This window comes from Candoia aspera, chromosome 3 (genome assembly GCF_035149785.1).
Source record: "Candoia aspera isolate rCanAsp1 chromosome 3, rCanAsp1.hap2, whole genome shotgun sequence".
In the NCBI taxonomy this organism is placed as follows: domain Eukaryota; kingdom Metazoa; phylum Chordata; class Lepidosauria; order Squamata; family Boidae; genus Candoia; species Candoia aspera.
In genome coordinates, this window is record NC_086155.1 from 166,533,621 (window position 1) to 166,547,996 (window position 14,376).

Below are 14,376 nucleotides of genomic sequence, written 5' to 3' on the forward strand. Positions count from 1 at the left end.
TTGCCACCATGCATGGCTCTATACTTCATACAGAACTTAAGCAAAACTTTGCTTGCATGAGGCATCGCTGCAATGGTTCAGTAACCTGTACATTTCCTTGCATCTCCTTTTTCGATGCAAGTATATGCACCAATCTTATCCAATCTCTATGCCATGCAGCCTGTTCCGTATTTGTTGGTGTAGAGGTATTAATACTTTAACTCCCTCATCTCCTGAAACTTTAAAAAGTTAAGTGGGCATTTCCTCTGTGCTTGGTGCTTTCTTGTTTGTCAGCTGGTCTATCACCTAGCATATCTCACTTGCTAATGCAGACAGCTCCTAAATATATTCTTTCTAAAATGTGTCATTCTCTAATCCCACTGGTAAAGGGTTTACAACAGTCTTCCTATCTTTTTTTTTTTTTATCTTCATCAGATGATTGCTCTTGAATATTCCTATCTTAGCTATAAAATCAGAGAAGCCTTTGGTTTCTCTGATCTTAAAATATGTGTCTCATTTTCCTATTCTTGTTATTTTAATTTATTTGTTGACATTTGTGATTGAGATTGAGAGTACCTTTCCTTCAGCCTTTTAAGAAAAGTTATTTGGATCTTTTTTTCTCATAAATGTTGGGGATATTTGTTTCTTCTTCTGATTTTTTTTCATGATATCACTATTTTACCCTGCTTTTCTGGTTCACACTTGTATGATTTAAGCATATTAAATCTGTGACTTACACTGAATCTTATATTCCAAGTAAAAGGCCTCCAGGTCAAAACCTGCAGGCAGACCTACTCTCTTCAATTTTCTAATCCATATATTTGACACCTGTAATTCATGGTCAGCAATCTGCATCTGAAAATGTCTTTGCTGACTACACTGTCTCCATCTTCTGTTTTTATTATCTAGTCTATTTGATTCTAATGTTGTTCATCTGATTATGCTTATATGTAGAGCCTGCACGTATTGTTTGAAGCTAGTGTTGAAAAAACATCAAAGAATTTTCTTCGCAAAAGTGTTAACCTATCACCCATATTACCATTCATGCAATCCAAACCTTCATATCATCTAGATTTCTCCATTTCTCAAACTCATTCCAATCGCTCATTTGTACTATTATCCATAGTCTAGTACTCATTAGTAAACCTTTCTTTGCACTGCATTAGACCCCCTAGCAATTTGTCACAGAATTCTTTACAGAATGTATATTATTTTATAACATTGACATTCACTGGGTATCTGCCCATTCTAGTATATACTGTATAACCCTGCCATTTGTTGGGCTATAGCCAAACGCATACTTATCTGTATCCTTTGTGAGTATCACTGCCACTTCATTGCTTCATACAGATTCATGTCCATATTCAGTTCATATAGACCCATATAGTGAGCTGAATTAAAGTAGCTGATTCCCTCTACCTATGGTCACATTCCTAAAACATCTAATCTGGTATACTTCATTTCCACTTTGACAATTTTAAAATTCCCTTAGATACTTGCTTCTCATATCCATGTTTCAATTACCTGTGCCCCTGTAAAAAAGCAACTCTTTCAATGCTGGCACCACCTTCGTTGTAGCTTTGGTGTAGTACTACATCACTTCCAAATCTCCTAATGGAAGTTCAGTGCTGTTCCCTAGTAACTAGAGAAGTGCCTTCTAATCTGGGGAATCTCATAAATTGGTGTTCAAACTTGTCTAAATATTAGTCATTTTGAAATAGTTTTCATGTCAACTAAAAAGAACTGCATTGCAATTGTCTCCTTCTCCAAGGTGGATTTGATGTCCCTTATTCCTACAGAACCCAACCTGTCCCCACCTCTCCTATGGATTACTTCCCTCTTCTCATAACATTCTTTATTTACTTATTTACATGTTTATCTTGTATCACCTCTAAGAGTTCAAAGCAGGATACATGGTTCTGCTCTCTTATTTAGTCTCCTCTCCTCTTCCCTCCCAATGTTTATATGAGTAGGTTGCTCTGAGGGACAGTGCCAGGCCATGGAGTTGGAGTGTTTGCTGTTCACTTTACTCAACTGGTATTAGCTGAGAGATTTGCTACACAATCTGACTGCTAGAACTTATTCTTCTTCAGCTGTATCCAGAGGTAAGTGGCTATAGGTAGTCCTCGTTAACAACCACAATTGGGACTGGCAGCTCTGTTGTTAAGCGAAGTGGTCACTAAATGGGAAATCATCTGACTGCAATTGTGCTTTCCTTTTCCCTACTCCCCTGCCCTTTGGAATGGTCACCACGGCGCTGGGATAATTAGCAAGAAGGGAATTAATGTTTGCATTTGCACTCATTGGAGAAGAAGGGAATACAAGGGAGTAAGAAGGCACACAATGGGAAATACACATCGAAAGCAATGCACTAGTGCTGGCAGCCACAAGCATGCTCAGGGTTGGGAGTCATGAGTGCAGTAGGCAATCAGCTGGTGTATCCCCTATTGTGTGCCTGTTTACTCTCTTGTGATCCCTTCTTCTCCAATGTCTCTACAACAGGATGGAGGAAAAAAAAGGGCAGGCACAAGAGAGATTGCCTACAGAGATTGCTTGGTTGTTGTTTTTTTGTTTCCCCCCCCCCCTCGTTTGTTTAAGCAATTTCTCTACTCTGCAAAGGGGAAAAAAGAAAAACAGGTCAGACGTGGACAACACATATTGACTATAATGGTGATCAAGTGACTGAGGGATGCTGTGAAGGTCATAAATGCGGGCATCAGTTGTAAAGTTATTTTTTCAGCACCACTGTTACTTCAAACTGTCACTGTATGAGGCAGTCAGTAAGCAAGGTCTACCTGTACTGTACTTAACCAGAGCAGGTTGTAAGATTGCACAGCAAGAGGAAAGATTTAGAAAAGAGGGACTGACTAGAATAGCATGTGATCATTACCTATTTGTATCCAGAAAGCACTCCCATTAAGATTGTCTTATACAACTGCAGAATCAGCTTTAACTGGAAAAAAAATGTTCTCCCATCCCTGGGAAGCCTGATGGTAATGAGATGGCTTGAATAACTTTTCCTTCCCTTTCCCCACTGTGAATTTATAAGCTCTAGGCTGTAAATAATTAGGTAGGCCTCATTAGAGTACAAGCATTTGTCCATATTTGTGATGGGATGCAGGATTGGGTTTCCTGTTTTCCTCTCCCCACATCTGAAGATGTTCCCTATTTTAGAGGGGAAATGTCAGTCCTTTCTGGTAGACCAGGTCAAGAAACAGGTACAAGAAATACTAGAATACTAGTACTTTACTGATATTGGCTATATTAGTAGAATATTGAAAGCCTGATAGAATTCCTTTCTCTCCCTCATCTATCAAAGGGAATCAAAGTGGGACAATCTTGAATTTCTCAAGCTTTCATGTTCTCCTGGGCTAATCTCGTGTTTTACTAATAGTTGCCTTATAGTTTCTTCAAGACCATCTTGTGTTCCTCTACATGAGGCCAGAAGGAGAAGATGCTTGGGGGAATTTGTACTTCTTCCTACATTAGAGTCAGTTAAAAGCAAATTGGTAAAAGGATCTGTTCCCATTCTCCAGAGAACAGAGGTGACACTTGCAGATCTCAAAGGTTAAGCTTGGGGTCACTAGTTTAAAATCTTCCTAGGGAAGGTATATAGAGCAGCTTCAGGCATTTATGGGTTTTTTTTCCTTTGGGACTCCTCTAGTCCCCTCTTCTTGAGATTCATGGAACCATTTGTGAGTTAAGATGGGGTTCTCTATAAAGCTAAATTGAGTTTAGCATTCATGTTGATTCCTATTTGGAATGAAAAAGAGCACAGCTTTGTGGCATCTGAAGTACTCTATGTATGAAGTAGGGATTAACTAAAAGGTGATTATGCAAACTTGCAGCACAGATGATGCTATGCCACATTTTAAAATATGTCAATGAATGGGGGGACTATAACTATTTGAATTATGAGATGATCAAGGAAAACATGTGGGTATACAAGTCAATGTACAATGTACAATTACCTCTTTCATGGTCTATAGTCTCTCTGAGTCCCACACCAGTTAATATCTAAGAAACGGTATCATATGATTTCTCTCACTTTTCCTTCCTCAGATCAGGAAGTTAAGGCAGCAGGAAAGAGAAGATATGTAATGGAAATGCCACTAAAAGACATTTAAGATAAATTCTAAAGACCCTTAAAAGGAGACAGAAAAACAGAATCATAAGGATAAAGGAATTTAGAGATGACCTGGGGGAATGTACAAAAGCACCATTGAGGAGGGACTTGAAGAAGCAGTTATAGCAAGTGTGAGAAAGAAATTCAAAATAATCCCACCTTGATTTTGTTTAGTATAATAGGGGACAGAGAAAAACTTGAACAGGCTTTCAAGATTCTGTTATTATACCCTATAACAATAAAATAGTATTCCTGGAATCCCTGCTGTATATGTTTCTTGACCTGGCCTATTTCAGATGGCTGACTAAGCCAGAGTATGACTTTTTCCACATTTCTTTATCTGCCATTGGTGTTATGTACTGGCAATCCTCAGTTTTGTAAACTAGATTGATGTGAACATAATTAAAATGTACCTATTATATAAGAAAAAAATCTTCTTTCTGAGAAGCAAAGAATTGGAGTTTTCTGAATCCTTTTTTATGGGCTACTGGGCCACTTCATCTATTTATTGAAGAATCTGTATGATGATCAGAGAGCTACACTTAGAACAGAATAAGAAGCAAATAAATGGCTCAAAATTGGGAAAGGAGTCTGCCAAGCTTGTATACTGTCACCTTATTTATTTAATGTAAATTCAGAATATAACATGAAATGTTGGACTAAAAGAAATAGAAACTTGAATTAAAATTGCTGGGAAAAACGACAGCTACAGGTATGCTTAATGATAGCACTATGACAATGGGAAGTGAGGAAAACCTAAGGAATCTCTTGCTGAAAGTGAAAGAAGAGAGTGCAAAGGCTCACTGCTCTTTTTAAAAAAAAAAAAGTCTATGTTGATCCAATGGAAAAAGGTAGAGAAGAATTTGAAGTAATAACAAACTTTATTTTCCTAGGCTCAGCAATTCACAGGCATAGTGATTGTAGCCATGAAAAAAGAGAAGTCTGCTATTTGAGACAAACACTATCTAGACAAAATATTAAAGTTCAGAGGTATCATACTGACAACACTGATACATATTGTTAATACTATGATTTTCCTAGGTGTAACATATGGTAGTAAAAGCTGGACCTCTATAAGGCTGAATGAAGAAAAAATTATGACTCTGAATTGTGATGCTGGAGAAAATTGTTGAGAATACCTTGGTATCCTGAAAGAACAAGTCAATCAATACTACAGGAAATAAAAACATACTACTCTCTGGGAGCACTAATAATTAAAAATTTTTTGGACACATAATGTAAAGGCACTATGGCAAAGAACCTGTTGCTTGGAAAAAATCAAAGGCAATTAAGCAAAGACTAACAGAAGGCAAAGTGACTAAATACTATTTCTGAGGATAGAAGCATAAGGTTACAAGAACTCAAAGAAGCAGTTACTAGTGAAATGATGCCCATTGGGTCAGAAAGAGATGGAAGTGACTGAATGGCTATACAACAACAAAGCTATTTTACATAGAAATCAGTTATATGTAAGTTAGTTTACATTTAAATCAATTATGTGTAAGTTAGTTACACATTTTCTCAGAAATACACTTACGACTGCAACCTTAAGTTTCCATTAATACATTTTTTTCTTTTAAAATGACTGTTTTCAAACTCCCCAACTTTTCATGTAGAAGTTCTTAATTTAATATGCAAGATTAAATTTCTTATGAAGTAGAACATTGAAGCTATGAAGTTCTCCTAATTATTCACTTATGCAAATACGTAAGCACAGTTAGTAGGAGACAAGCAAGGATACAAGACAATGCCACAGTAATGGTCTATTGAAGACCACTATGAAAATATCTATTTGTTTGCTAGTGTGCCTGTGTGCCTGCACAGAGATTACAAAAAAGCATAAATTAGTTATACAGGAATGTTTTTAAAAGGTTCTTTCTTCTTTAGCATAGCAGAAAGAAGTCAACTTTTTGCCCTATAGAATATTCCATGCTTATAGCTCTGGTACTTGAAAACAGATTACTTATCATCAGTGCCCAGGGCAAATGACAAACAAGTATCATGTTGTCACTACAAAAACTTCACCCCTTTTGTACTTGTGTTACACATAAATATGTAGTGGGTAGAACTCGTACTATGACAAAGCACATGATTTCATCATTTTAAGAAAATCTTGACTTACCACAGATGCCTGTGACTTACAACATCTTCACAAAAAAAGTTCTTTATAAGCTGAAATCATTTCATAGGCATCCTATAGTCTCAAAGGTAATATGATGATGATGATGGTATAGGTGATATTAATCACGCATTAGTTAAATTTTAGAGAGGACACAGTTCATATATAACCAGAGCAATATTTCATTTTGTTTTATTTATGTTTAATGAATTTTATTTGTTTTATTTAAGTTTATTTAAGAAAATTGCCCTTAAACAGAACCAGTTATGGTGCTGGCCCTAGCCCAGCCATAGTTCTCTCACTCCCTTTCTAACCAATGGTGTATGTACAGTATGTGTGTATATATATGTGTGTATGTGTACGCACATGTGTATAAAATTTCACAAAATTTTATAGCAAAATAAATTGGTTCGTGTTTAAGATGTCACAGGACTATTCATTGTCTTTCCTTGTTATCATTAAAATTTTCAAATATTTTGATAGTTATTTGATTTGTATCTGTTCAGAGATATAATTTGTGTCATGTTCTGTATAGTCTTTTCCCCTGATGTCCTTTTTGTCAGGAACCCTGTATCTTATTTTTCATTACTGGCTTGTAACATTACACTTCTACTTTGCTTATGTATATAATTTTAAGTGGGGAAACCACTTTTAAAAGTCAGCAAGGCTTCTTATACATATACGTTTGTGTGTGTTTAAACAGCAACAAAACTGGTTTTCAGTTTCCTTTGCCCTCTGCAGCAAACTCTGCCCTTCTCAAAATGTGCTCTGGAGGGCTGGGGAACCCGTGAAAGAGATTGGGGCAGCGGGGCTGGAAGGGTGAGGATTATTGAGAGCTGCTCCCATGCCACTGCTCCCAGCTTAATACTATGCATTATTTTTCAGATTGGTGACTCTTACCTCAACATGACTACAGATTTCTCCATGGTATTTATCTGGTCTTGCTGTCCTTTACTTAAAGCATTTAGTTTTACAATTTCTTTTTGTAAATGTGCAATTTCCTCATTGACTTTAGTAAATTGGCTTGAAATATCTAAATATTCATCCTGAAAATTAAAAAAAAAAAGGCTTAAACGCAATGATGCATTAAATTACTCGTTCAAGAACAGAACTATTTTCATAACTGCAGTTGAAAATGTAATGCAGGTTGGATAACACCATTTCAGTAAAGGTACACTTGTATAAATCAGAGCCATTATTTTCAAATATGTTTTACAAATAAGACAAATTAAATAATTCCATATTTTTTGTGCATTATTCAAAATGTCTTTCTCATGCTTTTCATTATTGTTTCACATGGTCAATATATAAGAAATGACTTTCACTGTCGGGAAGAATACATAGCTGGGCCCAATCTACTTGGAAGAGAAGGTCCTAAAGGTACATGGAGGTCAAGCCATGCAGTTTGAATTGGATTTGGCAACCAATTTAGCTACTGAAGTATTACTAACCCTCTTGATTACTCTAAGGAGGAAGGCTGATCCGTTTTGGACCAGTAGAACTTCCTGAGTCACCTTCAAAGGCATCCCACATTGGAAGAGACCTCAGTCATAACCACGCGTCTCCCATGATCAGTGACTGGAACTGCCCACTTAGGAAGGAGTGGAATCACTTTAACATGATGCCTAAAACCCTCAAACCCTCATAGGTAGTTCAGAAGGATAATATAGTCAATAATACTGAACATCACCAAGAAGTCTAACTGGTCCAACTCCCTCCATCAAGGTCCAGACAATGGTTATCTACCATGCTGTCTCAGTCCTATGCCCAGATTTGAATCCTGGCTGAAATGGGTCCAGATAACCCATTTCTTCTAGAATCCTTTGTACCTGAAGTCCTAACATCTTCTCTAGAATCCTCCCAGGAAGTATAAACTGGAGACTGGGTAGAAGTTGTCTAATATGCTGAAATGAGAAATGGTCTCTTCAGGAGGAAGCACATACTACTGCTTCCTACAAGTTAGAAGGTACCACCTCTCCCCATAAATAGCTTTAATTCCTACCCAAATCACACTGCCCAGCCACCCAAAATAGCCAGGTAGGGCATGGAGATTAGAGTAAATGATAAAATATTTTACATAAAATTAATGCAAATACATAGCAATTAATTTAATAACATAAATAGTAAGCTGTAAGAAACCTAAAGAAATCAATCACAGAAATAAATGCAGAAACAGAAGTCTTGCAAAACAGTATGTTATGTGACTTTCACAAGAAAATGCATCCCAGATTCTACATCTGAACAGGAGCCAGCATTTAGTGCAGATGTTTTAAAATATTTATTTGATATACATTTAGGAGGGTTATGACATTTCCTAATGGTGGATTCTCTTTTTTACAAAATAAATAAATCAATATAAAAATTGCAACATGCTACCATAATTCATACCAACCTCATGAATCAATCTTTCTGCCAACTTTTTGCTGGGTATTGTTCCCATTTACTTATCTCCTACTGTGGGTGCGGGTGGGGTGGGGAGATGGTTTGTTTCTACTTATTCAAAACTCTGAAGAAAGGAAATTTAACAAAGCCATGTGAAATATCCTAAGAATATATTGGGGCCAATTTAGCAAGCATATGAGAACTGTTTTATTAAGGTAATCCTTCTTCAAGTCATGGTCTCAGATCAAACGTTCCCAGAACATCTGATCAGATTTGCATGCATGAATGAAGTCAACACGTGTCGGGACTTACGGGTTGGTAAAAGTGGGAGGGGGACATGCCAGGAGTGTGAAAGCATCTTGTTTGGACTATCTCTGGCATCCAAGGTCAAGCTGCTGAGCCATGGAGACATCTGCACAGAATTGAACGAGCTGGCATGAAAAGGGGGGGCTGCATACCGAAGAATGGGGAGGGAGTTGAGTTCACTGGGCTGTTTAACTTGGAGAAAGCACAGGAATGTTTATTTGCAACTTTTTCACTGCACTGTATACTACACTCCATTAGAGAGATTTCTACTTTAACTACATATGAATCGAATTTAATGGCATGCTGAGTAATACAGTCATAACACTTAAAACAATTCAGCCAAACATTCAGATATTTATTAATTCAAGGAAAAGAAGACAACATTCATTCATGCCATATTTCAAATAAAAAACAATAAAAAAATATCTTGGAATTTATATAGTATTTCAGAGAAATCCTAGATTTTGGCACATATATATAGTTCCCTGCGGATAAGATTGTTTGAGAGAGATTTTTAGCAACCTAATTACATGTTACCTCACACTAAGAGCAAAGACTTACATATTGATGAGAATCTGAAATCAATAAAAGTGAGCTTCTAATGGACGCAGGCTTGTTTAGCTCAATAATGGAGCAAAAAGCTTTATTTCTTATGTCAGTGGTATTAACTAACTAATCAGAAACTATTTAGCCCCATTGTTTTATGAATCTACACCTTTCTGATGAAGGGGTTAGCTCATTCCAAACAGCTACTGCATAGCTTCATGGACAACCCCTACACCCCACCGAAACCCAAAAAACAAACTGGGATGAAAGTCTCTTCAGATTTCATGGTATGATTCAAAATTCTAGAAAATGGCAGTACTCAGAAGTGCTCAGAAGATAATGTTTGGCATTGGGTCATATAAAACATTGCATTAAACCTATCAATAATCAAGCTGCAGCATTTCATAGATGCTGAACAAGAAAGGATTGCTCTACCTATCTCTATCTGGCTAAGCTCACTGAGTGACTTTCATGGCTGTATCAAATCTGAACACTAGTATACCATCTACGTGCACAACTTTAACTAGCATTTATCACTTGGTGTTAGAATAATATAAGCTATTGTAACCTCAAACCAAACCATATTATAATTTAATATGGTATGTGAACCTAGCTACTGTCTTAAGACCTGATTCTTCTCATTGCTCTTCTGAAAGTATTTTCCCAATTAATAGGGTAATACAAGAGAGCTTCCTTTGTTTTGGTGCTCTATTTGTGGGACCCCCTTCTAAAGGAAGTGCAAGTGATATCATCTTGGCACTAGATTAAACAAAATAGCTAATTGGTTTGTCCTGTATATACACTTCAAGTTGTGTATATACATTTATTTGCAATCATAGGTTTTAGCAAAATTCATATAAAATTACAACAATCCTTATCGGTTAATTATGGGAGAAATTTTTAGTTACTGATATAGATAGAAGATTATTAGTATGACTTGACCTATAAACAGGGTATAAGCCAGAATGGTTTCCAAGGACAAAAAGATATGGATATGTATTGTGAACAGTACTGGCCTAAACTAGACTTAGTTAGATTTCCTTTTCTCTTCTCTCTTGCTTTAAATTTATATTGCTTGGTACTTCTTACTCCTTTTCTGTACTTTGAATAATTTTGCTTATCTTGAAAGGCTGATAGTATGATGGGTATCCAGATATACAATTTTCCTGACTTTCTTTTAGATTTATTCATGATTTGCATTTTATTTTGTTTTCATTATACTGTATTTTAGGATTATGTGATAATTCTGCATTTTCCCCAATTACCTATGGGTGCAAGTAGGTTTTGTTAGTTTTGCTGTTGTTGTTATTATTCAAAAAAGGATTAGGAGCTCTAGACTTAAGATTGAAAGCATTGTTTTGGTTAAATTATAGATGTCAACTCTCCTGGTTAGCCATACTAACATCTTAATCTCTTACAAGCATGCTCAATAAAAAACAATGTAATACAGTGATAATGCATGTAAGACATTTTCTACAAAGGCCTGTAATTACAAACACATTTATATAAACATAGTATTCATAATAAAAGCCAAAATAGCTCATTTGCTAACATAGACATCTACAGTAGTAAACATCTACCATAATTTACAAAAAGATGCCATCTGCTGTGCAAAGGTACAATCAGCAGGCTATTTCTACCAGGGTCAAACACTTTTTCTTCCTCATATTGATTTTCACCTCTCTTTCTCCAAAGCCCCCTAAATATTATGATTTTATTTTCGATACAGAAAATAAAGAACTGGAAGTGGTCCCAACATGAATTTTGCTTTATATTTTACCCCATCTCAAGATTATGGACATGATAGGTTCATTTAAGAAAGGGAAAGGAATACCACATACAGAAAGGTTTATATACATCCAAGATAAGGGAGAATAAGCATCTATTTAGCATTTGAAAATAAACAAAACTTATTAATGCTAATATTAACACATTTACCTGTTTATCAGCTAATAGGTTCTGAAAACATTTCTTCTTATTTTCTAATTTGTTTTTCACATTTTTCTTATTTTCATCAAGTTCTTGAATCTTCTGATTCAATTCAGCTATTTTCTGAAAAATATAAATGAAGACCAAAAAAAAGTAATAAAATGAAGTCTGATAAATTTGTTATTAAACTTTATCACTTCCATACAGTCACTGGCCTGGTCTCTCAAATCCTCAGCAGCAGTTCTACACTGCCACACTAGTGTTCCCACTACTGAGCTTTATTCATCCATGGAGTCAGTCACTTTCTCCCTCCAGGTGGTCAATGGAAAGACACAGAAACAAGCAATGAAATGTGACCCACTGTCATCTTCTCTTTTCATTTCAATGTAAGGAGGGAAAAGGGCAAAACTTGCTACAGTGTAAAGAAAATGATAAAGCCATCCCTCAGAATGACTGGGGAGGACAGGGGCAGCTGGGAAGTTATCATGGCTACAGGAAGGATGGGAAAAATCACTGGAGCTGAGCAGATAGATTAGGGAAGAGTTACCACCAACAGAATATCACTGACCCCACCACTTCAGATAAAAGGCTGCAAAACTGATCTTGCAATGTTTTCTCTGAAGCAAGCTGAGCTAACAGTTTAGCAGCTCAGACTCCTAAGCCCCAACAAAATCCAAGAGTCATGGAATACAGGGGTGGCACTGATCTCAGTGCTGAACATTTTTAATTAACACGAGTTAAGTAACTAAACATATAAAGTTTTACTCTTAATATGAGGATGCTTATATAAACTTCGTTTTCACTAAAGTACATGTGCAGGTAAGAACAAAGATATACAATTCCAGCCACGTGCCCAATAAGCCTCTTGGTCTTTATCACATTGTTTCTACCAATTTTTGTCCCCTGGGGAAGAGCTGACAGCATTACTCACTGTCATTAAAGTGCCATTTTGAAAATATAATTATTTCTGTCTCTTTTTTTGCATTTCACCGAAGCCATTACAGCCAAGGAGTACCAGCTATTTTACATTTAATTTCATATTGACAAGTTGATTTATTCCAAATGCCAATTTGTATTCCACTTATCCATTTATATTCTGTGAAGTAAGAAAATGCAAAATAATTTAATAAGGGAAGTATAAAGGAGCAACATTCCAATAAGTTCTTATTTAACTTACCTCAGTAAGTTCTTTGTGCAGATCTTTATTTTTTGCCAGTATTTCTAATTGTTCAGCTGACAGCAGCTCAAATTTTCTTAATTTATTCTTAACTTTTTCCTGTAATTTCTCATGCTCCTTTTTCTTTTTATCTAAATCTGCTTGTAATACTTTAACTCTTTTCTGTTCATAATATAAACAAAATACATTTGGTGAAGTACTTGAGCCAAAGGGAGACATCTAAAAATAGACAGTTCCACTTTTATCAAAAATATGTATCTGGGACAGATATTGCACAAAACAGTTAATGTTCATACACTGTAATTTTTAAGGCTTTACACATACTGCCACATTTTCATTACAATTTTAAGTCTTTGATATGTATTCTTTCTAAAGCATTCCTTACATTATATATGAATGGATTCCTGTGAGCAAATTGGGAAGAAAGTTAGATAAGGCAAAAAGACTTTGAATTATAATATCTACTAGAAATATGGATGTTGTAGTTGAAACTGCATGATTTCTGGCAGAAAACATGCTACCAACATTACTAGGCTGGCAGCATATTTCCCTTGCAAATTTCAGAAGACAACAATTTCTATTGCTTTTCAGAAAGTCATCTGCCTGCCACAATGTTTAATTTCTGATGGGATCCTGGATGGAGTAGTAGGCAATAGAGGAAATTAGACCTTTTCAGGAGTTTGGAGCATCCAAATGGAATGTTGTAATGATTCCAATATCCAAAATGAATCTTTTTTTTTTCATCATCCTGGTTTTCACCAGATGCCTATGAGACTTTCTGCCCTGTATTTAAATTCAAAGATGCCTTTAAATTAAAAAAACAACAACTCCTCCCTATAGATAAAAGCCAGAAAATAGTTACCTGTATCTCTTTTCCTCTCAGAAATGGAAGACAATTATCTGATTTTAAGGTAAATTATTTGGAGAAAAATAGTCTTTCTTTCAAGTGAATGCAGCATTTTTGCACATACTCTTAGACTGAGCCCCCGTGTAAAACATATGTTTTAGGAAATCCTCTTTCAACTTAAATGCATATGGTTAGAAAGAAAAAAGAGATGTGCTAAATGTTTGCCTTTTGCCAATTTGGGCAAATTTGTTGTTGTTTTGTTGTTGCACTTTAGGTAAATTAGCAACTGTGAGGGTTAATGATGTATCATCACAGCAATAGCTGGATGATCCTGTAAATTCTGTAGAAGTCCTATGTGAAAAAAAATCAATCATAAGCAGAAGTGGTTACATATTGGCAAATACTTTATTTTATCTTTTAATTCTATAATCTGAAAAGTATTGTTTTTTTAACCTGTGTTTTAGAAGGTATCTGATTTTAGGGACTTTATGGGGACTTTTAAATTTATGTACAGAGCAGCAAGCAAACTGCTCCTTTTTTATACCTAACACATTTCTTTACAAGGTTAGATTAATGGGTTAAAACAAGAAAGATAACATTTGATTTTATGGTCATCTAGGGTTGATGGTCCCCCTCTGCCAGACAAGAAGAGTAAACGGTCAAGAAAACAGCTTTCTATAGGTTCTTCAATTATCTTGAAGTACCTTTACTATTGTAAAATGATTTAGTGCTATCTATGTATAGCATTGTGTTCAAGCTATCTTGCCATAGATTATTCAAAAGAAATGGTGTGAATATCAATTAAAAACAATGAAAAATATTTTGAACAAACATTTAAAAAGTTATTTTCCTTACCTGAGTCAGCTTCCAAGCACTTACTTCATCTCTGATTTGTTTTTTAATATTCTCTTCCAAATTCTATAAAATAAATAAATAGAACAATTACAAAAAAATTCAGAAAATAG

General features: G+C 35.6%; 1 protein-coding gene across 1 annotated transcript in view; it reads right to left on the reverse strand.

Annotated features, from left to right (window-relative positions):
• The window catches only part of CCDC178 (coiled-coil domain containing 178), a 186,156-nt gene that overhangs the window by 140,502 nt on the left and 31,278 nt on the right, over positions 1 to 14,376 (reverse strand). The window contains exons 12-15 of the mRNA XM_063299961.1: positions 14,267 to 14,329; positions 12,565 to 12,726; positions 11,397 to 11,510; positions 7,125 to 7,270 (exon numbers count right to left, since the gene is read on the reverse strand). Coding sequence (XP_063156031.1) covers positions 7,125 to 7,270; positions 11,397 to 11,510; positions 12,565 to 12,726; positions 14,267 to 14,329 — 485 coding nt within the window. The remainder of the gene's footprint in view (positions 1 to 7,124; positions 7,271 to 11,396; positions 11,511 to 12,564; positions 12,727 to 14,266; positions 14,330 to 14,376) is intronic.